General features: G+C 33.5%; 1 protein-coding gene across 1 annotated transcript; it reads left to right on the top strand.

Annotated features, from left to right (window-relative positions):
* Positions 1 to 3868: 3868 nt before the first annotated feature.
* Positions 3869 to 26221, top strand: LOC108915173. Its single transcript, XM_018721143.1, has 9 exons — positions 3869 to 4081; positions 4402 to 4658; positions 13354 to 13616; positions 13678 to 13840; positions 21244 to 21399; positions 22058 to 22210; positions 25387 to 25512; positions 25574 to 25757; positions 25837 to 26221. Exons 2-9 carry the CDS (start codon positions 4542 to 4544, stop codon positions 26079 to 26081), a joined length of 1407 nt encoding a protein of 468 aa, XP_018576659.1. The 5' UTR covers positions 3869 to 4081; positions 4402 to 4541; the 3' UTR covers positions 26082 to 26221.
* The last annotated feature ends 240 nt before the right edge of the window (positions 26222 to 26461 follow it).

Here is a 26461-nt window from a genome sequence, read left to right as displayed (position 1 = left end):
AGGATTGTACGGTTAAAAATTTCTATACGGCATTAATATATTTTGTTAATACTGACAACCATAATCAACAAAAACAAAATGCCGTACAAAAAATATGGTTCCAAATGGCATGAAATATATTTTTGCAAATAAGTATTACTTGCAAGAATTGATTTTATTTTCACTATTATTTTCTCCTTAATACAAATTATTTACTACTGTACGCCTTTCTATAATAAGACTTACAATATCATATTGCGATATTTTTCAGTAATGCCGTACATATTTGTCGTTATAGGATTGAGAGACCCCGGATGCAAACCCCTATATTCTGACCCTTATGGTTTCCGATCATTGAAAAATGGTCGCCATTGTTGCTAAAACATTATTTAAGATGGAAAATAATTTTTAAGTAATATGCCGTTAAAAAACCATAGGTCGATATAAAAATTATTAATTTTATAAATTTGAAAAGCTTATTAATTTTTCTTTTTTTCACAAGTTTTTAAGTAAAATTTTTTCAAAATCCAAAAAATTATTATTAAAAAATCAATAAAAAAATCTGCATTCGATTATTTTTTAAAAAATTTGGAATTAGTTTTATTTTAAAATTAAAATTACCTCTTCGAGATTCTAGCTGTCCATCGAAACATCTTTCTCTGTCTCTTTTTTCTTTTCGGCGTATACATTTTTATGTGGTTTTATTCATGTTTATAACCGATAATCTTAAAAGTTGTTTTTGCAACAAATGCACTTTTAAATTATTTTTACTAATTTTAAACATATATTGTATGCCAATGGCTTCATCACAATTTTTACATAAATAAATTGTTCAAACAATTGTAACAGAAGTTGCAAATATGCAAATGCGAGGGTACTGTTACTTCAAAACATATATTATATCACTGTTTTAAATGTAAGTATTTATATAGGAATTCTCATGAATATTGAGTTAAAATTAACTGTTTATTATTATATTTACTTAAAAATAATACTTTCTTGCACGTCATTAAATTTCTAAATTTTTCAAAATATTTTCTCGATTCTCTATACACAATAATTTTTTAACTTAAAGACAATGCCATCATAATTTCTACGGTATAAATGAAATTTCTCTTGAAATTAGGATAAAACTCATTTTGGATGTTACAGTTTCGGAGAATTGTTCCAACAAATAGGTGTGTACGGCATTGCAATTTTCATTCTTTATGTTATATTTCTGATGAAAATTTGTAAATACCGTATAGTTATTAATGACCTAAAAATGTAGTAAAAATTTAATGAAAAATATTATCAGTTATGTAAAATCCACTAGTTAAAAATGTACGGCATTGGTTTTTTATATTTTTTTACTTGTGAAAAGTCAATTACGGCCATAATATTTTGAATATAACATTTTTAGTTTATAACAAGGAATTTTCAAAATATTGTAAATTTTCAAAATTTATTTGTTTTTAAATTCGAATTTTTAATTTGTAGCATTAATTATAACCGGCCATGATTTAGTACGATAGTTTTTGGTTATATTTTATCAAAAAAGTGATTGCCGTACAGGAATTAATGATCTTATCGAAAAAAAAAAATAAAACTCAACTGCAAAATACAAGTAATCGTTTATAAACTTTTGTATTAACCATAATTTTCAGACGGCATAGTTGCTAAGAATTATCTGGAGAGTTAAATAATCATGTGGAATCGATACCGTACATTTTTCAATGACTTGAAGCAATGGGGGCTAAAATAGAGGGTTGCGCCCTGCATTTCTAACCCCTGATCAGCAGATACGTACAGCGTCACTAAAAATGTTATCTACGTATCAATCCGAACAATCCGAAACTTGCAGTATAAATGCCGTAAATCTCCAAAAACCGGGCCAAAATTTTCAGAAAATCAAAATTTTTCCTGGCTTCCGGTATTGCTATTTTTGTACGGCATTAGGTCGAGGTTAATTTTTTTGTATAACCTATATACTTTAGAAATACCGTACAAAAACGTTTTTGCCGAAAACCAAACCCCCGCCCCCCTTGGTGGACAGGTTTAGCTTACCTGTGTACTCACCTGTGCCAACAAGAATTGACGGCATAGTTTCTAAAGTTATTGTTATATGTGGTATTATTGATTTATAAGTAATTCATGCTGGGTCAATTGACCCCTTGAAAACTTCCGATGGGCTTGTAGTCTACAATCATCACAATGAATTGGCAACAGGTCTTCACGTCCCAAGAAAGCACGTCAATGTCAAAGTGTTGCTCACTGTTTTTTTCGACTTTAATGGAATTCTGCATTTCAAATTCTTGCTTAAAGGTGAAACAGTGAACCATGTGTACTATCAAGGCGTTTTGCAACGGTTACATGAAAAAAACCGCAAAAAGGGACCAGGGCTGTAGCGAGACAACTCATGATTCTCGCACCATGACAATGCGCCTTCACACGCAGCTTTGTCAATTTGTCAGTTTTGCGTCATATTACTGTCCTCCCTCACCCTCCTTACTCGCCAGACCTGGCTCCTTGCGATTTTTTCTTATTTACGAAAATACAATCAGTGCCGAAAGAAGCCGTTTTCAGACTATTGATGACATCAAAGTAAATTCGTTCGGTTATAGTCTGAACAGGCTTCGTACTATTCTATATTTATTATATTGAGATATTCAAATATGTTACTTGGCTCTTTGCCTCAATATGCGGCAATAAAAAGTTCTCCAAACAACCATTTGCGGTAGCCCCTTTAATTAATTTAATAAAGAGGTCGGGTCCCTTTAATTTTGAATGAATAATGTCTCTTGATATTTTTTTTGCCACAATTTTTTTTGAGTACAGGGTTATGAAGAAAAATAATTTTAAGTTTACTTGCAAAATTCCTCCAGTTAGAAAGATATAAAAAATAGTTATTTTTTTAAACTTTTAACAAATTCTATATATTTTTGAAAGTATGTAATATAGCATAACGTTAATCTTCTTTCGAAGATTAAAATAAGTTTAAAAATTTAAGTCATCACATATTTGATATTGCAATGTTTTTTTCTATAATTCACAAAACCAATTTATTTTCGAAAATTATAATCATTGTTGACAATGCTTGAGACCAAAGCAACACAATTTTTTTTGTTTATAGAACTATCCACGTAATTTTTCTGGATATGCGAGTTTTTATGGTGTATTCTATCTTACACTTTCAACAGACAGTATCTCTCGACTTGACCCTGACTAGTCTGAAATCGATCAGTCTACGACTGCTGTACGACATACAAGTATAGGCAAACCACAATACATCAAATCTCTTCAACATTTTTTTTCTTTTCATTCCATAATATCAGTTCACTTGTAGTAGTAATAGAAATAATTAATTGGCTGGTACAAAATATAGAAATTAGAAGATCAAGACATTAACTAGAACAACTAAATCAATAGAGTTCTTCAAAAAGTTCAAGATCTAAAACTATACAGCAAATGAAGCAAAATTATATCAAACAAATATACTTAAAGTTGAATTCTCATCCTTTGCCAATGATGTTTTTATTTTGAATGGTATATAATCTGCTGTATAAAAACGACTCCATTTAAAATCAAATGCCTAGTTTGTCATCAAATCTACTATAAAATGTCAGCATTTAAACATCCAGATAATATATTACAATTTTTATCTGTCATTCGCGCCTATCTGTGCATTTATTGCAGGACACAGATCTGCTTCGAATTAAAATTCACAAACCCATTCAGTTGTGTGTTTCCCCTCTTATATACGTCAGAGATATTGCTCTAAAATATTTCTGAAGCTAAATGTTTTACAATTAGAGAAAACGACTATATATATGATATTTATATATATTGTAACGAAACGCCACTGAAATGATCGTAAGAATGATGTCATAGTCAGAGTAATAAACGAGAACAGCTTGTATAAATCGCAATCAGCTGTTCACTGTTAGAGAATATTAATATTTTGGCTTCTGTTCCTACCTTTGTTAAAAGTGTCGATATTAACCAAGAAGGTGCTATAATATTTACTATTATAGATACAAAATGTTCAGCATTTTCTTTAAAAATGTTATGTCGAACACGACATCGCCAGATTCACGTACTACTTATTTAGATTCATAGATCGGTAAGTACTTTTCCAAAGATAAGATAGTAATAAATTTATATTACGCAATCAAACTAAAACAAATAATTACGGCTTTTGTTCATAATATACCACAAACTTTAATAAACCTCTAAAACAGAAACATAACCTCATTTCTTCTTTACAATAAAATATAATGTAATAACTTAGATGTTACAATGTTACATGTCTCATAAAATGTTATAACTAGGAATTACTGCCACTTTCTTAATTTGATCCATACTATAGATATAAACCACTGCGGGTAAAAAACAGATCTGAAATCTGAGTTAAACGAAAATCCCCTAGACACTCGTTTTTAGGTAAAACCCAGAAATACCTGTTCCAGTAACCATTGACATATCACTGATCAGTGACTGTAGTGTAGGTATTCACTAGTAGACGTTCCAACAAAGCAGGGAAAGGTGTGTTTTATTATTGTGTCTCAGATTTAAAAATAATAATGGAAAATGAAAAGAAGAAGTATAATCAAATGGAAAATGTATTGAATAAAATTAATCAAAAGTACATATCACTACCGGAGGATGAGAAAAAACGGAACAACAAAATATTGGAACAGGTAAGTCGTTTCCTCTTTGATTTTAATATACTTTATAGACCAGGCAAGTTAGACAATAAATCAGAAAATTATTTCTGATGAACCGATCGAGTTGCGGTTTTCAGCATTGTCTTCGGAAAAATATCAGGAAAAAAGTCTATCTATTACACTTTGGATCGAAACTGCATTGCCGGTGCATAAAGTGCATCTTGTAGTGCATCAATTTTTCCGAATTTTCTAAAAATGGTAAAGATTGACTAAAAGTTGTAAAAATTTGTGTGCACGGGTTTTCGGGGTCGGAGATTCCGAATCTGACCCTGAAAAATATGCCCGACGGCCCTGGACCCCCCCAGAGGGGCAAGGGGGGGCCTTCTGTAAAACATCGAATAGCTGAGTAATTGCCTTCTAAATTTCCACAAGGGAGTTTTTGGGGTCGGGGATTTCGATGAACACTGAAAAGTATGCCCGACGCCCATCGGGGCCTATTTGGTTTTGTCTGTTATTAGGGTGCATATCAACTCCCCTAAGGAAAACTGTCGTATCTCAAATTTGGTTATACTGAGATAATTGCATTTGAATAGTTGAGAAAATAATAATGTTCGTTATTTTTATTATTAACAAAGTATTCAATTTCGAGCAGGCCGAAGCGGCCGCGCTCTCTGCTAGTACATTTAGTGTAAATGGCGGCTATGACTACGTAACTAATTGATCAATCGTTCTGTTTTTTTTTTAAATAAGTCTCCAAGAATTTTTAAAACCTGCTTTAAAAAATTTGATTTGATTGAATATTCACAAAGTTCTAATTGTTTATAAGTACATAAATTCGACCAATGTTTAAACAAGCGCCAGAGCTCTCCTAATTGACGGATTCGAATTTTTCTAAAAAAGTTTAAAAGCTTGAGAACCCTTCTATATGTGATTAAATTTTCAAGTATCTAAGGTACTTGGTTTTTGCTGTGCAAAATTTTGAAAATTTGCAATTTTTTTTTCAAAATCTGGATTGCAAAATTATTATGCAAAATCTATCTAACCGATTTTGATGAAATTTGGTGTGATAATTCTACATAACATGAAGTTTTTTTTAGCCAAGTATAAAGGTCCTATACCCAATTTAAATGCCCCTAAAAAAAAATCCCTAAAAAGTATTGTTTTTAACCCAATTTTTGCGATTTTTTCGATTTTCACCATAATAATCATGATTCAATCGATTTGTAACTAGACATGTTTTGTAAATAATTTAATTGCAAACATTTTTTCCTCTTCCATTTTCACCTAAAATCAACTCTTGAAAAGATACATAACTAAATAGGAAGAAAAATATGAGATTTTTCGAATTTTTTTAACATATTGTGCCGCTAAAAGTTAAGCCCACGTTTTTTTTATGCGCATAGAAAAATTTTCATTTCCAGTGATATTTGAAAGCCAAAAAGCCAAAAATCTCCGTGGATATACGATTCACCCAAACCAAAACAGATACCGCCTATACAGGGTGTTAAAAAAAGAGTGTAAAATATTTCAGGAGGTAATAGTATGAACCAAAATAAGCAGAAAAATCTTAATAAACATGGGTCCGCAAAGTAACGGTTGCGGAGATATGGACCACTATTCGTTTTTCAAACATTTTATTTTATTAGGAATAAACCGACAAAGGAAGCTTTTAACAAACAAAAAACAAAGTTACAGAAGATGTTCAAAGTGCCCTCCGTCCATTTCCAAGCAGGCACGACATCTTCGTCTCAACGATATTCGAACTCTTTCGAAAACACCCTCCTTGGTTTGGATTTCTTGACACTTTTGATTAATCCGTAGCTGCAGCTCTTCCAGGCTATTTACAGGAGTACCATACACTAATGTCTTCAAATATCCCCAAACAAAGAAATCTAGAGGGTTCAGATCAGGCGATCTTGGAGGCCATAAAACAGGTCCGGCCCTTCCTACCCATCTATGTGGAAAAGTTTGGTGTAAATGCTCTCTAACGGCCATGGAAAAATGAGCTGGAGCACCATCATGCTGGAACCACATTTGTTGCCTCTGATTCAAAGGAATGTCTTCCAAAAACTCATACAGTGTGTTCTGCAGAAAGTTGAGGTAAGCAGCGCCTGTTAATCGGTTTGGTAAAACAACAGGACCTAGAAACCTGTCACCTACAATACCCATCCAAATGTTTAATGAAAAACGTGCCTGATGTCCAGATTCTATTAGAGCATGAGGATTTTCGTCGGCCCAAATATGCGTATTGTGAAAATTAAACACTCCATTTCTTGTGAACCCGGCCTCATCAGTAAAAAGAATGTTTGCAAGAAAACGAGGGTCTTCAGCATCATGACGTAGAAACCAGCGGCAAAAAACCAAACGTGCTTGATGATCATTTATTGGATTTAAGGCCTGTACTCGTTGCACATGGTATGGATAAAGCAGTTGCTCGTGAAGGATTCTCCAAACAAGAGGACCACTAATTCCTACCTCGGCTGATATTCTCCGCACACTCGTACCTGGATTCTGCTCTACCAGTGCTAGAATTTCTTCTTCTGCTCTAGGAGTGGATACCGACCTTGGTCTTCCGGATAAATGGCACTGTTTGCTCAAGGAACCGGTATCACGCAATCTTTGGTGAATTCTTCCAAACATGCGTTGTGAAGGAATCTGGCGATTTGGATAAGCGTCAACATAAAGACGTCGCGCTTCGGTGGCGTTCCCATTAGCACGACCATACATGAAATGCATGTCTGTTAATTCTGCGTTAGAGTAACCAGCCATAGCGAAAGAAAACTTGTGCACTAAGAACAACTGTCAAATACGTATTGTTTATTTCACTAAACATCAACCAACTATTATAAGAAAATACACAACGTTTTTGCAAAATAAAAAAGGGGCTAAATAACATAAAACATTCCATATCTCCGCAACCGTTACTTTGCGGACCCATGTTTATTGAGACTTTTCTGCTTATTTTGGTTCATAGTATTACCTCCTTAAATGTTTTACACTCTTTTTTTAACACCCTGTATAGTCTAGGGGTTTAAATATTCTTTTTTAAAATGCTGAGTGTATTAAAATGAAACAACCGGTAAAATAAACGGGAACAATGTCAATCCACCAGTTTATAGAGAGAGTGAGCAAGATGGACATAGTGCGAGGGTCAGTTCAATATGTCATAAAGTGCATAGTCTACCAATAATTTTTTAAGATTTTTCTGGTTTTATGATCTAATTCGACTAGAGTATGAATAATAAGTTAATTTCCATGAGTGAGACACTACCTATTTACTAGTTATCAGAGATGTTTATTAAACAATAAATAGTAATTAAATTGATTAATTTGAGTAACCGCTAATATCCCTTTCCTCAGCAACTAATTGACACAATTTTACAAACAAAACAACGAGATAATAAGAACTTCCAAATAGGGATCGTTTGATCCACCCTCACACTTTTTGGGTTGTCAAAATGCGTCATTTTGGATTAAAAGAAAAACTGCTACTATACGGTACTACTAATAAAACAAAAAACCATTTTGATAAAGACAACAGTTTTATTAGAATAAACAGACATGTGCCAATTAATTTACTCTTTTAGTTTTTGTAACAGATCTGGGAATCCTACACTCTGCTTGCATTTGCTCGGCTTTCTCTTGGTCCGACACGGTATGGGACGGCATCACCTTAACCGGCTCAGGAAACGGATTCGCCAGCTTTGACGACTTCAATGGCAATATAACATTTTTGTAAGTCGTGGAGGCGGTGAACGGTCTGTAGCTGTTGATGGGATTACCGCTACCGGGGTGATTGGCATTGGCTAACTCCTCTTCTGGCTGTACCGAGGCATTGTCGAATTGATCTTGAGGTTCTGTCACATTGTTGTTCTGTAAGTTTTTATCTCCGAACACAAATTTCCGACAAGTCGTCGCTCTGTCCCTACAAACATTGTACCTCACTCGGTTGTTCCCGGATTCGTCCAAATTTTCAACTCTTTCTTCTTCAACGTTATGAGTGGCGTTTGAGAGAGCGATGGCGTCCAACTTGTTGCTTAAATATCGCTTCTGCGGTTTAAAAAGTTTCCAGTTAAATTTAGGTTTTATGTAATTGGCCATTTTATACGGCGGTTTGTTCAATAGAGATTTTCAATCACGTAATTTAGAATGACATTGACATTTTCCATGGATAACTTGGTAACAGTTTTCCTTGATTATGTGTTAGCTTCTGCCTATACAGGGTGTCCCAGTGTCAGCGTACAAAAATTTACCAGGGGGTAGACCGGACCAAAATAAGATTAAAATTCTTATAAAATATTTTTCTGCCATGCACTCGGAGTTACAGGGTGTTGTTTAGAAAAAAATAATAACAACTTTCCGCAATAACTCAAAAACCCTTCCAGGGAATTAAGTAATTTTTGGGTGAAGTGTATATCTATTAAAGGTCATTAAAACTACATGGTGATTGTTTTGATCTGCTGCCAGAGGCGGCCTAGGCCAACTTGTCCGCAAGGTTATGTCTTCATAACTTTTGCATATCCTAGTTTTATGTAACTTGATTACGTTTTCCTGAATCTGCAATCGATTCTTAACAAAAAATGTGGTCTTGTTTCATAGCTCAAAAATGAACCGTTTTCGAGTAAATTGGGTCTAAAGGTGCGTTTATATCTGACACTTATTACATTATATTTGTGTCAGACAGACGTATATATAAATGTAAACGCTAAGGAATTTCAACGTTCAGCAATAAGTGTCGATACATTTCTGCCATTAGATGTAACCACTCATTATTATTTTCATGTTTTAACTCGACACATATCTCTGTAGTTGAACAGCGGTTTACTTTTGAATAAGTGTCGCGACATTGAAGGTACTATGAGTGGTGTCAAATAATAACAAAAAAGAGTGGTTAAAAGCCGAAATTGATGAACTAATTAAGTTATACTATGCGAAACCCGAATTATGGAACATTAAAAGTAAAATTTATAATGATCGAGTAAAAAGGCAAAATGTTTTCATTGAAATCTCAGAAAAATTTATTACTACTGTAGAAAAAATTAAAAGGAAAATCCATAAGTTCAGGAACCAGTTCCACTCACGAACCCAGACAGAGCGTTTTTTCTTCGTTTTCCTTGCCATTTCTGAAATATATCGCAATGGCCGCTTTTCGTGTTGATAATATACTCTTTCAGTGTGACACACATATTTAGACAACCCGCAACAAACTGTCATAGTTGAAATTGTACACATCGAATCTGTCCCTTGTTTACTATTTACATAGATACTATAGAAATGAACAATTTCAAATTAACTTCTTTTACAATGATTTAGAAGTATTTAAGAACAGCCAACACGTGTTTCGTAAAATAGATACACCAATCTGCTTAAAACTTACAGAAAATGATATAAAAGGATATTCTTAAATTTAAATAAAGTAGAAATTTAATATTAGCCGTGTTATTCCTAATGCGCATGCTCGGGAAGAATAGCCTCATACGCAGATGAGGTCTTGTTGTTATATCACCGCTGTCATCATTAGCGTATTTTCTCTTCTTTAGTATAATCTTGGTATTTTTGAGTTCTACCAAGTATTTTTTATTGTTTTTCTTTGTGCTCTGCTGTGTCAGTCTGTTTATCGAGTGTTTTTTGTTCTTCCAGTGGTTTATTATAGACGTACTCTTAACCAGAACCAAACATTTCTTGAATGGTATCCTGTTGCGAGGCTATTTCGCTTACATCAAATTATCTTTAATGCGCATGTTCCGTAACATTGATATAATTTTAATTTATTAATTACTCTAAATGTCAGTATTATTCTATAGATTTAAAAATATAAATTCTATAATTCTTTTAGTTTGTTACTTGGGGTTTGAAACTTCTTAAATAATTCTAATATTGCCAGAATATGGCGATATTTAAGGTCATGACAAAGAAGACATTTTTTTGGCATTTATTATGTCCAAAGTACATAAGGTCGAAAATCGATCGAATATGATGTCACTGATGTCACTACTAAAAAGGTCTACTTCATCGTGTAGGATTGTCGAATAAACTTTTTATTTAACTGAGCTGAGAGAAGTGTACGATGAACGATATAAATATATGTGGCAAATATATATGTAAACGTACCTTAAGGTATCGACTGCATTAGTTCGTAGAAGAATGCATTTGAAGATTTTATTTCTTGTTATCTAGTAGGTACCTGTCATTATAAAAAAACAAAGTTGTTTACAAGCGTACATGTCAAAATTAATTACAGTACTCGATGTTACTAGAAATTAAGTTTACAAAACAACAAGATTATGAAATTATTATGAAATTTTCCAACAACGAATATGCTGATATGATATTTGTCTACGGTTTCTGTGATGGAAATTCATTGGTGGCCTCACGAGAATATCTACACAGGTTTCCAAATAGAAGGCAACCTTTTCCAAAGAGTCCGTGAGATCGGGAATGTTAAAATTGGAAATACAGAATGCTGCTGTTATTGATGATCTTTCCACCAGTGTCCGAAGAATATCAACGCGAGTAGGTATTCCACGAAGCAGCGTCTGGAGAATTTTAAACCGAGAAGAACTGCACCCATACCACCTACATAAAGTATAAATTTTGAATCTTGGTGATTCCGAAAAAAGGTTACAATTTTGCAGGTGGTTGTTAGAAAATATCGATAATGGTGAAAATTTCCATCAAAAGATATTGTGGGGTGATTAAACTATCTACGAGAAATGCTATAAATAATTTAAAAAATTTTCACATCTGATCCATTGAAAATCCGCATATGATACGACCCTCCGTGTTTCAAAGAAGATTCCCCATAAATGTCTGGGGCGGAATCTTCAACGGAGTCATTCTGCCTCTTCAAATTATTGTAGACCGTTTGAATTCAGAGAGATACACGGATTTTTTAGAACATATTGTTGATGGCGTACTAGATGAAGTTCAATTATCTTTGCGAAATCAAATGTACTACCAACAAGATGGAGCACCTACTCGTAACAGAAGACAGGTATCGGAGTGGTTCGATTTACATTTTCCAGGACTCTGAATTCGGAAAAATGGACCTATTATGTAGCCTCCCAGGTTCCCTGACCTCAACCCGTTTGATTTTTTTTACTGCGGTCATATGAAACAACTGGTGTATTCCAAACCCAGTAACACGAGAGACGATTCAAAAAATTAATGCAGCCACCGAGCAAATTCAAGCAACCGTTGATTTGCGAAGGGTTTACAATTCCTTGGTCAAACGATGTCGGGCATGCATTGAAGTAAACGGGCAGCATTTCGAGCATTTATTGAAATAATTATTTTCTATTTTTATTATTAATACTGTCATTTTGCTAACATAATTTCGTTTCTGTTACATAATTTTCAGTTCCTCTATACGTAACCAAATATTAAATAATTCATAGAAAACTTGTTTAGTTTCTTCATATTCATGGAAAACTGTACCTCAACGGTAAAACAAGTTTGTTTTTTATAATGACAGGTACCTACTAGATAACAAGAAATAAAATCTTTACATGCATATTTTTACGAACTAATACAGTAGATAATTTAGACCCAATTTACTCGAAGACGGTTCATTTTTGAGCTATGAAAATAGCGCACATTTTTTGTTCAGAATCGATTGCAGATTCAGGAAAACGTAATCCAATTACATAAAACTAGGATATGCAAAAGTTATGAAGACATAACCTTGATGACAAGTTGGTCTAGGCCGCCCCTTTAGTCAAATCGAAATCAGCACTATGTAGTTTTAATGAGCTTTAATAGATATACACTTCACCCAAAAATTACTTAATTCCCTGGAAGGCTTTTTGAGTTATTGCGGAAAGTTGTTATTATTTTTTTCTTAACAACACCCTGTAACTCCGTGAGAGTGCATGGCAGAAAAATATTTTATAAGATTTTAATTTTATTTTGGTCCGGACTACCCCCTGGTAAATTTTTGTACGCAGACACTGAAAAAGATTTTAACACACGTCTGAAAAAATAAATCATTTTAATTACTTATTTAATAGATATCTAAATTTGACGCAATTATAGTGTACTAGCCATACACATACCATCCAAAGGATTTCACTGGTAATTGTTTTAGAAGATAATATTTAACAATTTTTGGCCCAATCAAATCATCATGATTTGTTATATTTGTGGTATTGTTATCGAATTTGGTACAACTTATAAATGAAAAACCTGTTTTAATTGGTAGAATTTTAATTCCATTAGTGCTGTGGAACTGGAGAACTTTTATGCAAAAAAATACGGCACTGAATCATTTGAACAAAATAGCCAAGCTGTTGGTCTTATACAAAGATTATCTTTTAATCATTTATTTGTGGTAACCGACCCATCCAATGCTGTGCATAAATCTTTTCTAACCACGATTGCGGACCAAAATGCGGTAGATCTGCATCTTCACAAAAATGAAATAGCTAGTAAACACCTTATATTCACAAAATAATATAGTTACAATAATTCTGATAGATTTTGAAGAGCAAATAAATTAGAACCAGTTCTATGGTGTTCAATTTATTGACCATATTTGTTGTATTACTATTCCTAATGTAACTTGGTTACGTTCTTGACCAATTTTTTGATTAAAAATTGGTAAAACTGGTCTTACAAACATTTTGAAAATTGCACTTTCAAATAATTTCACCTCGTTATTCTTTTTTCCTAATTTCTTTCTTTCTATAAGTTGCTATTCTTAATGTTTACTCGTTTCTTTTTATTCTAGGTAACTGATCGATTAGCTTCTTTGATGAAAGACAAAGATGTTCTGTTTAGAAGTACATATGAGAGAAAATTTTACGGGGGAAGTTTCTACGACAAAATTAAAGTTGGTAAACCCGAGGAGTATGATTTAGACCTTGTGTTAAATTTACCGGCTATAATTGACCCCATCCTGAAATCTAGCGACAAACCAGGATTTGTGAATATTCAGATAACACAATCGGAATATAAGAGACTGTCAAGCAGAAAGGAATGGAATAAATTTAAGTATGAATAATCCCATATCTTTTTAGTAAAAAAAAAACTAAATATGTTTGCCTCTTCCTAGAAAACTACATGCATTAATGGACTCTAAAAATTTCCTCTCGACTGTTAAAGTTTTGCAATGGATAGAAAGAACTATACATTTAAGCTTAAATGGATTAAAGAGGGAAAACGATAAATACTACATAGATGTTGACTTTGGTAACAGTGGTTTTATTAGAATTTATGTAAGTACCCACTTTTAGTGATCTTAAATTCCTGTAGATGAGTTTTGAATGACGAGATTCGTTGCAAATTCCGTAAAAAAATCAGTACCTATAACAGAGAATGTAATAATTTGCAAGATAACATAAAAAAGAGTATCGGATCTGGTATTCAGACCCATGCATTTCCATGTATTTTTTTCCGCTGAATCCGAATCTGCCTTCAGATTTGGCCCAACGGGTCAGTTTTCGGGAAAAGTAAACAAACTGGTCAAAATTCACAAAAAAACGTCATTTACGATCGACGAAAGTTATAAAAAGTCAAATTATTCTACCAGCTCACTAGACGTATGATTTTTCACTCGTTTAATTCCAATTTATCATCTTAGAGTCAGACAAGCTGGTCCAATTTCATTCAAAAACAGAAAACAGATCAAAAACTCCATTTTCATGGCATAATTCGTGTTGCAGAGTTCTGGATCCATGTTTTTATCCACCCACCCATTTATGAATTCATACATCTTTCTATCCAGTCGTTCATGCATGAATACGCATATTTATCCATCCACCTGTACCACCTATAAAACCCACCCATCCACCCATCTATCCATCTACTTTTTGTGCTGAGAGATGAGATAACAGCCTAGAAGATTGAGAATGCAATAAAACTTGTAGATTACTCTACTTTGTGGTGTTTGTAAGTAACAAATCAGTAAAAGCAATGCAAAACTAGTACGACGCCACACAATTATTTACATATTCCAATAATATAACCTCATTACTGATCTGAGGCTGGAAATCTGTTGGGTTGATACTTCTGAACTTCACGAAGAAATTGACGAAAATTAGAACATGTTCTAATTCGTCAAGAACTTGATGAATAAATTCATGATGTTATTTGACAGCAGATTTGGTGCATTACACTTGTCCAATTTCTTGATGAAGCGATCTCATGAATTAATTTATCAATAAATTGTCAATGTAAAACAGCTTTAAGAAGAGATTAATAGACTCTTTTAGTGTGACGTCACATATTTAGGTAACCCGCAACAAATAGTCATAGTAGAAATTATACAGACCGAATCTGACCTTATGTACTATTTACATAGGTACTATAAAAATAAACAACTTCAAATTAATTTATTGTTACAAGGATTTAGAAGTATTTAAGAACAACCAACACGTGTTTCGTAATATAGATACACTAATGTGCTTAAAATTTACAAAAAACTATATAGAAGAATATTCCTAAATCTAAATAAAGTAAAAATTTAACATTAACCGTGTTATTCCTAATGCTCATGCTCGGAAGGAATAGTCTCATACGCAGGTGAGCTTTTGTTGATATGTTATCGCTGTCATCATTAGCATATTTTCTGTTGTTTTGTTTAATCTTGGCATTTTCGAGTTCTACTAAGTATTTTTATTGTTTTTCTTGAGGCTATGCTGTGTCAGTTGTTTATCGAGTGTTTTTTTCTTCAAGTAGTTTATTGTAGATGTAGACGTGCTCTTAACCTTAACCGAACTTTTCTTGAATAATATCCTGTTGCGAGGCTACCTCGCTTACATAAAATTGTCTTTAATGCGCATTCTTAGTAACATTGATATAATTTTAATTTATTAATTACTATATAAAAGTCAATGTTGTTCTATAAATTTAAATATATAAATTCTCTAATTCTTTTAGTTTATCACTTGGGGTTTGAAACTTTTTATATATTTCTAATATCGCCAGAATATTGCGATATTTAAGATCATGAAAAAGAAGACATTTTTTTGGCACTTATGTCTAAAGTACAGGGTGGGCAAATAAGCGAGGTAAGCGGCTGTATCTCAGAAACTAGTGATCGTAGAGAGCTACGGTAAAAAATTTTATAGGTAAAGTGGGCAAGGGAAAATGCTGGAAATTATTTTCAAGTTTCCAAGATGGCCGCCAGTGGGCGTTTCCACCATATTGAATTACATAAAGTTACGTTTCTCACGATTTTCCCCAATGAATGTAACAAAAAAGTATTTGCGTTTTAATGTTAACTTAAAGTCGAACATTTTTTGTAAAAACAATTTTTCTCTATCTTTCGAAATAAAGTGGTGGGGGGTATTTGAATGTTGTTTGAAATAAATGCCTGTAACTTCGAAACGGCTTAATGGATTTGGATAAATTTGGTATCATTGAAAAGAGCATTTCTTGGGCTTTTAGGTTTCTCGTAATCATGACAGTTGCGACCTACACGGCCGCCGATAGAGGGCGTTATTCGATATTATAACCAAAATATTGGATTTTCTCAAAAAATTTAAATGCGATGATATGACTTTTTTTAGACTAGAAAATAGACAAATGACCAACCAATAAGCCTGCGCAAACCGCATCTTAATATCTTTTTCCTAACTCAAATTATTAAAAAAAAATACTAAACCAGGAAAATTCATATATCCCCATTTAAAAATGCATCGGTTGCTTTCGATAAGAAGGCAAGTAGTAGGCCATGGAAATAAAAGACAAACTCCTCTCTAAAATATTCACAAGAAATGTCAGTTTATTTAGTGCTGTGATTTTAAGTCGCACGTTTTCGTATTTATAAGCGATTTTCCTTTTAAATAAAGTTGTGGTCCTGAAAAGGACCGATTTTGAAAAAAGATTAATGCCTTCTGTGTTCAAATTGCCTTCCGTCATATTCCACACATTGTTCCAGTCTTTCTTGAGTCGACAGAACCGCAGCCTCGATTTCTACCGCTGATAGTTGACGAATTGAGTTTCGAATTCTGTTTTCCATATCCATTCGTGTTGTTGGTGGAGTTTGAAAAACAATGTCTTTTAAGCGTCCCCACAAGTAAAAATCAAGACATGTCAAGTCCGGAGATCTTGCCGGCCAAGGAAATAGGCTTCCCCTTCCTATCCAGCGTTCTCGAAAGGTCCCGTTAATATGGTTTCGGACATTAATTGAATAATGTGCCGGACAACCATCTAATTGCAGAAACATAGTTCTCCTAGTTTCGAGTGGCACATCTTCCAACAAAATTGGCAAGTCGTTGATCAAAAACTCTAAGAAGCGGTTACCAGTTAAAGCTTGATCAAAAAAATAAGGTCCAATAATTCTGTCCCCAATGATACCGCACCACACATTTAGGCTCCAGCGTCCCTGGTGCTGCACTTCTCTTAACCAATGCGGATTTTCAGCGGACCAATAATGCATATTATGACGGTTTACTCTACCATCACTACTAAAGGTAGCCTCGTCGGTCCAGAGAATTTCCGTTAAGAAATTTCTGTTTTCCTCAAGCATGCCTAGCATCCATTGACAATAATTTAATCTATTATCGAAATCTTGTTCATTTAGCGCCTGGTGCAAAACTATGTGGTAAGGATGTAATCTAAAAGTAAAAAACAACATATGCGTAAAAATAATATAATCAGAATAACACTGAATTGTGTATTTGAGAGTATGTGCTAAGATACTTGGAATAAGATAAAATTATTTACCTATAATCTTTCAAAATATTTCTAACAGTTGTTCGTGCTATTCCCAAGTCTAGAGACAATGTTCTAGTTCCTACATGTCTATCAAATTCTATGTAAGCCAAGACATTGATAATGTTTTCTTCGGTCCTTCCATTGCGACGCCTGCGACGTTTAGGACGACGAAAACTTCCAGTATCGCGTAATCGCTGTACCAAGCGCGGAAACATTCTTCTCCCGTAATGACGGCGATCTGGATACCGTGCCGCGTACTGTCTTGCAGCTATAGCTGCATTTTGAAAACACTCGAAATAAATCGCAATCATGTCAACGGCTTCATTATTTGTGAGAGGCATTTTGATTAAAAAGTACTCAAATTATACGCAATCAACAATATTAGGCTGCGTGTGACAAAAGTTTGACGTTACTTGGCAATATTTTTGTTAGGCGATTGTCGTGTCCATGGCCTACTACTTGCCTTCTTATCGAAAGCAACCGATGCATTTTTAAATGGGGATATATGAATTTTCCTGGTTTAGTATTTTTTTTAATAATTTGAGTTAGGAAAAAGATATTAAGATGCGGTTTGCGCAGGCTTATTGGTTGGTCATTTGTCTATTTTCTAGTCTAAAAAAAGTCATATCATCGCATTTAAATTTTTTGAGAAAATCCAATATTTTGGTTATAATATCGAATAACGCCCTCTATCGGCGGCCGTGTAGGTCGCAACTGTCATGATTACGAGAAACCTAAAAGCCCAAGAAATGCTCTTTTCAATGATACCAAATTTATCCAAATCCATTAAGCCGTTTCGAAGTTACAGGCATTTATTTAAAACAACATTCAAATACCCCCCACCACTTTATTTCGAAAGATAGAGAAAAATTGTTTTTACAAAAAATATTCGACTTTAAGTTAACATTAAAACGCAAATACTTTTTTGTTACATTCATTGGGGAAAATCGCGAGAAACGTAACTTTATGTAATTCAAGATGGTGGAAACGCCCACTGGCGGCCATCTTGGAAACTTGAAAATAATTTCCAGCATTTTCCCTTGCCCACTTTACCTATAAATTTTTTTACCGTAGCTCTCTACGATCATTAGTTTCTGAGATACAGCCGCTTACCTCGCTTATTTGCCCACCCTGTACATAAGGTCGAAAATCGATCTAGTAAAAATATTGAGAAATTCTTCATGACAATGTGCACTATTAGTCCGGGAGTTAACGACAGATTTCATTACACCATTTCCGCAAGCTTCATTTTTTTTGTATGCGTTTTCCGTGTAACGTACAATAGTAATATAAAAGTCTGCCACTGCATCCCCGCGACAGGAGGGTTATAATTGCAGCAAAAAATCAAGAAAAAAAAATTATAGTCGCATACGCAAAACTTATTGTACGTATCAGTTGAAACATAAGAAGTTTAGAAAATATCGTCTGCCACTTAAATTCCACAACAAAACTCGTCTGCCAACCACATAAGTAAGCGCCAAAAAATATTTCAAAAATTTATATCCGCAAGGATGAAATTAATTGAAATGCTTCTTTTTATAACAACAAACACGAAAATAATAGTCTGTTACTAATAAGATACAACAAAGGTCGTCTGCCAAGCTTATGAAGTTGCGTTCGGCAGACAGCGCGCGAGCACCGCGCTGCATCTTTATCGGCCTGAAAGAACGTGAAAGACGATCGTTGTTCTAAATGGTTGAACGGCTATCATAAAGTTGTTTTTTACATTATTAATTTAAAGTCTGATGGAGACCTTTTAGTGTAAAAATTAAGAATATGTTGATTCGATAAAATGCTTTAAGATAAAAGTAAGATATTACTGTTTTACAATGACATTTGGAGATAATTATTTACCTATTGATTTTCATTTTATTATGTAGAAGAATCTAATACAGGGTGAGTCATTAATAATGGTACACAGCTTAATGGCAGATTGTTAACGTCAAAATATAGCGATTGAGCCAAACATGCCTTAATCAATTGTTGCTCATTTTTGTTCTACAGGGTGTTAAAGTTGAAAAAATATCTTCTTTTTTATCTATATTTTAAGTATGTACGGACCGATTGTTTTGAGAATTTGCAGTTTTACGTTTTTTGAAGTGGCAAATACGAATATGCAAATAGTGTTGGGGTCACGTCTAGGAGGCGCTAGTTGTCAATGTAAAAATCTAAAAACTTTTTGTATTTTACAATTTTGAATTTTTTAATTACAAATTATTGAACTACGTTCAATTCTAAATAAAAAAGTTGTACTAGTTACAAATCGATAAACTAAACCGTTTTCGAGATACAGACGTTTTAAGTTTTTGAGATTCGGCGGGAATTAAATTAGAAAATTAGCAGGTCTTAAGATACCAAGCCTGAATTAAGAATTAAGACAATCATTACAGCAATTAAAGATTATATTATGCATATCTTAACAGATTATTAACTTCCAGCAACTTCAATGCACTTTCTTAGCCTTTTGTTAAGATATTCTCTTCTCTAAAAAATAACAAGGAAAAAACTACTTCTTAATCAAATTGAGTAGAAAACAATATGGTATTGTAGTGACAGCTGTCAATTTATTGTGTCCATGCCTACTACTTTGGAAAAAATAATTTTCTAATTTAATTCCCGTCGAATCTCAAAAACTAAAATGTCTGTATCTCGAAAACATTTGAGTTTATCGATTTGTAACAAGTAAGTATACTTTTTTTAATTATAATTGAACGCAGTTCAATAATTTCTAGTTAAAAATTCAAAATTGTAAAATATAAAAGTTAGACATATTTTCGCATTGACAGGACAGTACAACTAGCGCCCCCTAGACGTAACCCCAACACTATTTGCATATTCGTATTTGCCTCCGCAGAAAACGTAAAACTACAAATTTTCAAAGCAATCGGTCCATACATACTTAAAATATAGATAAAAAAAGAAAATATTTTTACAACTTTAACACCCTGTAGAACGAAAATGAGCAACAATTGATTAAGGCATGTTTGGCTCAATCGCTATATTTTGACGTTAACAATCTGCCATTAAGCTGTGTACCATTATTAATGACTCACCCTGTATGAGATTCCTCTACATAATAAAATGAAAATCAATAAATAATTATCTCCAAATGTCATTGTAAAACAGTAATATCATATTTTTATCTTAAAGCATTTTATCGAATCAACATATTCTTAATTTTTACACCATCTCCATCAGACTTTAAATTAATAATGTAAAAAACAACTTTATGATAGCCGTTCAACCATTTAGAACAACAACGATCGTCTTTCACGTTCTTTCAAGCCGATAAAGATGCAGCGCGGTGCTCGCGCGCTGTCTGCCGAGCGCAGCTTCATAAGCTTGGCAGACGACCTTTGTTGTATCTTATTAAAAGCAGACTATTATTTTCGTGTTTGTTGCTATAAAAAGAACCATTTCAATTAATTTCATCCTTGCGGATATACATTTTTTAAATATTTTTTTTGCGCTTACTTATGTGGGTGGCAGACCAGTTTTATTGTGGAATTTAGGTGGCAGACGATATTTTCTAAACTTCTTATGTTTCAACTGATATGTATAATAAGTTTCGCGTATGCGGCTATAAATTTTTGTTGTTGATTTTTTGCTGTAATTGTAACCTTCTGTAACCACCCGTCGCGGGGGTGCGCCGGCAGACGTTCATGTTACTATTATATATTAAACACATAACACATACAAAAAAAATGAAGCTTGCAAAAATGACCCGGAAATTTCTGTCGTTAACTCCCGGACTATATGGGGTTGCCTATTACTTGGCGTATGTGACGTCATTTCTAAAAAGGTCTATTCCCACAAATAGTTCAAAGCTATAGCCAAATTCAAAGCTGCCTGTATATCCCTAATTTTTTCCACACATTTTGCTTCAGCACCAATCTGTTATTAAAGTTATTAAATAAAGTGGGATTATCTTTTCTTCTATTTTAATTTGTATATTTAGGTAATGATCTCGAAGGCTCATCCAGCTTTTACTCTAAAATTAAGAAACGAAGATGAGACAATCAGTTTAGACATCGATTTGGTTCCCTGCTTTCAATTTAAGGAAGACAAATGGCCAGAAGAGGGTTACAGAAAAAATCCTTTTCCTAAGATTAGGGTAAGTAAAACTAAAAAATATCAACTTCTCCTGATATCTGTTGTAATCTTAAGCATATACTACATGGAAGAAGCATCGTGTGTTAAAAAGAGTATACGCTATAGAGAAAAAGGGCGATAGTTTGTGTGCTCGCTCTCTCTATCTAATCGTTGAGCATTTATACTATAGGTAGAGAGCGAAGGGAGTTGCGTTAGCCAATCACGTACCTGCACGAGAGAGAAAGATAGTACCTAAACTATCTCTTTCTCTCTATGTCACTCGTCTACACTATCGCCGCGCCGTAAGCATGCTCTTAACCCATATGGTACAGATATGCTCTAAGGTTATAATCATAGTTTTTTATATAAATTTACTTTATTTAATATACATAATTTTTTAGTCTTGATTTTTACTACTTTTCCTCTAACTTATCTTTGTACTTTAAGACATATTTTTATTATTTTTTTTTAATGTTTGCAGTATGAAAAATGCCTGTGAAGGAAAAATATTCTGAAAAATTAATTAATTTAGCATGCAGTAAAATTCAGTTTCGCTTTTGGATTCATCTATTCTTGTAATTGAGATTTTGTTTTATTATTGCATGATAATATTGAATTAGTATTACGCATTTTTGTTTTCAAATGATATCCTCTAATTCGAAAGTATTTTCTTTTTATAGAATACATTTCTAATTGTCCCCAAAAAGCCTCATGGAATGGAAAACTGTGATACTTTAGAAAGATACTGGAGGCTGTCATTTCAAGAACAGGAAAGAGATCTCATAACAGGCCAGGAGCTTAAAACAACGAAGCCGGCAATTAAATTATTGAAAGTAAGAGGTTGTATTGTAAATTTTAGACTTCGATGAACGGCATACATTTTTCAAAATACTCATTTGTTAGGAACATAAAGAAGTGCAGCAAAATAATTTCGAGAAATGACAGTTTCAAAATAATTGTGATAAAAGTGTCTCGTTTAGTACCTAAACACTTATACATATATGAAAAGCAAATGTCACAAATTAATGAAAAAAAAAAAATTCATATAGATAGATAGATAAAGGGTATTAAGATAAATCGTATTTTTTTAAATTGCAAGGAACGGTTAAAGCGATTACATTTAAATTTGATGTGCTTCGAAATGTTCATTCGACGGTGGGGCAAATAGTTTATTATTGTATGGAAACGGAGGGAAACCAATTTGAACATATAACATTCTCTCATTCACTGATATTTTGTCTTATTCTTTAAGTGATGACTTTATTGTCATATCCAAACCAAAATTTAAATGGTCGTATGTCGTCGTGAGCAGAATTGGAAAACTTTAAAATGAGCTGTCACTCAACATATGTGCCATTTAAAGTTTAAGTGTATTTTAAGCCCCTATCTAAGAGATAGCCTCCAAGACACCAAAACTTACGTCATCACTTGTCCCCCTTGAAAAGAAAATTGAACGGTGTCATATTTTTTATGTTTATTTTTTAATTCCAATATTTTCCCAGTGGGAAGTTTTAATTGGCACACCCAGGATTTTCAAGGTGATTCAGTCATAATGTCATTAATTTTAACTGAAGATAGGGAAAAATTAGTAGAATATGAATACCCGACTAAAAAAATTAAAATGCAAAAAAATATTTTCAAATCATTCATCATCAAAGGTATAACCAGAGTGAATCTTGACCTACCGTAAAATTCGGTAATTAACTTTTACTAAGTTTTTAATAGTGAACGACAAAAACAGACCTTACTAGACACATGAATGAATAAGATATTTTTATATTTTTAAATATTGACAAGTATTATTTACTTGTTAATAAAAACAAATGCATAAGGATAATAATTGTTTTCAATGTTAGGTTATACAGGGTGTGGCATCTTATGAGAAAAAGTTCTATTTTTGCGTTTTTTTTTCGTAAATTAAAGTTCAATTATAGATCAAAATATTTTCTCTGGAACGGTCCTGTCCGTGTGCTGTACGATGAGTTACGTGCTGTAGACCAGCCGCGTAAACAAATCGTCGTTGAAAGATAGAAAGATACTTCTCAATTTTTGGGGAATTTTTCAATGCAAAAGTAAAAAACTAAGAAAAATAGATATTTAAAGAAACTGATATTTTCTTATTATAATAATTAATAGTAATTACTCTCTTAAATGCAATATTTTTACTGCAAGAGTTCGCAAACAAAACCACATCCGTAAGCATCTGTAGTTGCCAACTGCGTGCACTAAACAAACTCTATTAAAATATGGAATAAAATGAAATAAAACTTACAATTTCTAGAAAAAATGTTGAAATTGATCCCCATTAGCGCGGATACAGGCATGGTACCGACGCACCCAATTTTGGCGAATATTTTCCCAAATTTCAGGTATTCCCCTAATTGTGTCAGCAGCCTCAAGCATACGGTTTAGAAATTCTTCCACAGTAGCAATGGGGGTATTGTAAACCAATAACTTCAAGTGACTCCAAAGATAAAAGTCCATTGGAGTTAGATCGGGTAACCGAGGTGGCCACGGCACAGGACCACAAGTACATCGCCTATTATGCCAGCCCAAACATTTATCGAGAACCGATGTTGAAAATGAGTTTCCCTAATCGCGTGAGGATTTTCATCGGCCCATATGTGCATATTATGGAAATTCACTTCATCACGGTAAATGTCGCCTCATCACACAAACATAAGCAGGAAAGTATACTTGATTGGCACTTTGTCGTAAAAACCATCTGCAAAAACGCATTCGGTGATCACAATCCGAGGGTAAAATCTATTGAACTGGATGCAGATGATAGGGGTGCAACAGCTGGCGTCTTAAGATGCGATGTACGGTACGAGATGAGGTCTCTACTTGCTATGCGAGTCGTCGAGTACTAATTGTGGGGTCTTCGTCAAGATTTTCCAACACTGCAACTTCAACATTAAGGTTCACTTGCTGACTACGTCCTTCTCCTCGAGGAATAACGCTTCCCGTATCTCGCAACCGTTGAACGCACTATAGGATTGTATTTGCACATGGGGGGTGACGTTGTGGCCATCGTTCCTGGTACATTCTAGTCGCCGCGAGCGCATTTTCTCCGGCTGCACCACACACTAACACCATATTGACACGTTCGGAATAAGTAAATGCATTGTTTTCTCGGTTGATTGTTGCTTAGTATTTAATAAATAAGTGAATAATGAATCCAATATAAATACAAAATCAGTTGACTGCACACATTTTTTGACACTGTAACCTCCTAACCTTCTTTTAGGATTACAAGTATTAGATTATACCGACTTAAATTATAAGGTTGCATCTCAGGCCGCATAAAAACATTTCCAAAGTTTTTAATAAATAACACAAGGTCGGCCTTCATTTTCGTTGAATAAATGAACTTTAATTTACAAAAAAAAAACGCGAAGATAGAACTTTTTCGTATGACACTTTTCTATTACAAATATCATCAAGAAGCTGTAGTTTAATTTTTATAGATTATACACGCCACACCCTGTACAATTTAGTATTATTAATATTGTTAACGTTTTCACTATGTTTTATAATTGAATATAAGTTATTAGTATCATGTTAAATTAATTATTCAGTTTGTAGTACGTATACCTTATTGAGTGACATTACTTTTCAAAGAGTAGTGTGTTATTTAAAATGATAGTACGGCTAAAAAAACGCTCACTCACCCGTCCATAAAGTCTTAATAAAGTTGAGATCCACTGCACTTTGATTTTGAAATCGAATATAAAACTGGACGAGACGACAAGACGACTTGGCATTAGCTGTTTCGGTTCAACGTTTAAAAGCTTTGTACTCCGCCGGTTGCAAAGTAGGGCGCCGAGTTAACGGGAGTTCAGGGGTAATTTGCTGATTTTTTGAGAGGTCGATTGTCTGTCTACTAGGCCTTATTATAAGTGGTTAAAATTAATGACATTATGGCAAAATCACCCTGTATATTCTATTTATTAACCAATTTGAAAATACCGAAGTCTTCAAGTATTGATAAAATGTGATTTTTTAGAAACTTCGTGATAAACAGAACCACATTAAAATAGCGAGTTATTACATCAAAACTATTTTTTTATGGAAACTAGAAACGGAAGAAGTTGGATTCTGGAAACAGTCTCTAAGCTACGTGCTCATGACGGTATTAATGACCTCTTTCCTTGCGTAGTTTCTTATTTTCTGCACTATTATCTATCTTACAGATGCTGCAGACTTACGCGGATATGATTCAAAACAAAAAAGTTCCGTATTACTGGAATGACGGTAACAATCTTATTGGACACGTGAAGGAAGCTACATTGAAAGACATCGGGAATACGTTAAGGAACATAATTGTTGACGTTGAGACTAACTTGGACGATCCTTTTGTAATCGCTAAATATTTGAGTAAGTTTTATATGTTTCTTCTTTTAATGATTACCTGGATATTTATCTGTCAACTTAAATTATATAATTATTTTTCTAGTTACCCAAGAGCAACTTGACAAGTTAAGATGCGAGGTAATTTTGAGCAACAAAAGTAGGAGGAAGTTGAAATACGCTCAGTCTCTATTCTCTCCGTCTGCTTCACATTATTCAAGTCAAAGCCAAGATCAGTCCCAAACAGAGAAAATGAAAAGACTGATGGTGGACAAAGAATTTGTACAAGAAGTATCTGAACACATTGAAAAATATTTGCAACCCCAATGGAAGGATAAAGACCAATTTTAGATATTAATTAGGCGAGTTAATCTTGAGACTGACAATGTAGTTAATTTTATCATAGAATGTTTTTGTTTATACAGGATATTTCAGAATAACACACCATAAATTCTAGGCAATACAACATCAAAATATAAGATTTTTTCTGATTCTGTCTTCTTTTGTTTTCGAGATAAAGGGCATTAAAACGATTTTTCTGAATCAATTAACCAATATCTCCAAAATTAATCGACATACCTTGTAAAAGTTGATTGTTTTGAGACGTAGTCTGGTGCGATCAGTTTTTATATGAGTTATACCACCCATTATCTTTTTTATCTTTCTATCTAGCAAAATGGAAAATACCGACATTTTAGGAGTTCAAAAAATATTTAAAAGAAAAAAACAAT

This window comes from Anoplophora glabripennis, unplaced genomic scaffold (genome assembly GCF_000390285.2).
Source record: "Anoplophora glabripennis isolate ALB-LARVAE unplaced genomic scaffold, Agla_2.0 scaffold1259, whole genome shotgun sequence".
Taxonomy (NCBI): domain Eukaryota; kingdom Metazoa; phylum Arthropoda; class Insecta; order Coleoptera; family Cerambycidae; genus Anoplophora; species Anoplophora glabripennis.
This window is presented reverse-complemented; position numbering and strand designations above follow the sequence as displayed.

Excerpts from the sequence above, each read along its gene's own strand:
- LOC108915173 (XM_018721143.1), top strand. The coding sequence starts at position 4,542 with ATGGAAAATGAAAAGAAGAAGTATAATCAAATGGAAAATGTATTGAAT. Across the intron at positions 13,617-13,677 it reads AAGGAATGGAATAAATTTAA|AAAACTACATGCATTAATGG; the intron begins GTATGAATAATC and ends GCCTCTTCCTAG. Across the intron at positions 25,758-25,836 it reads TGTAATCGCTAAATATTTGA|TTACCCAAGAGCAACTTGAC; the intron begins GTAAGTTTTATA and ends TTATTTTTCTAG.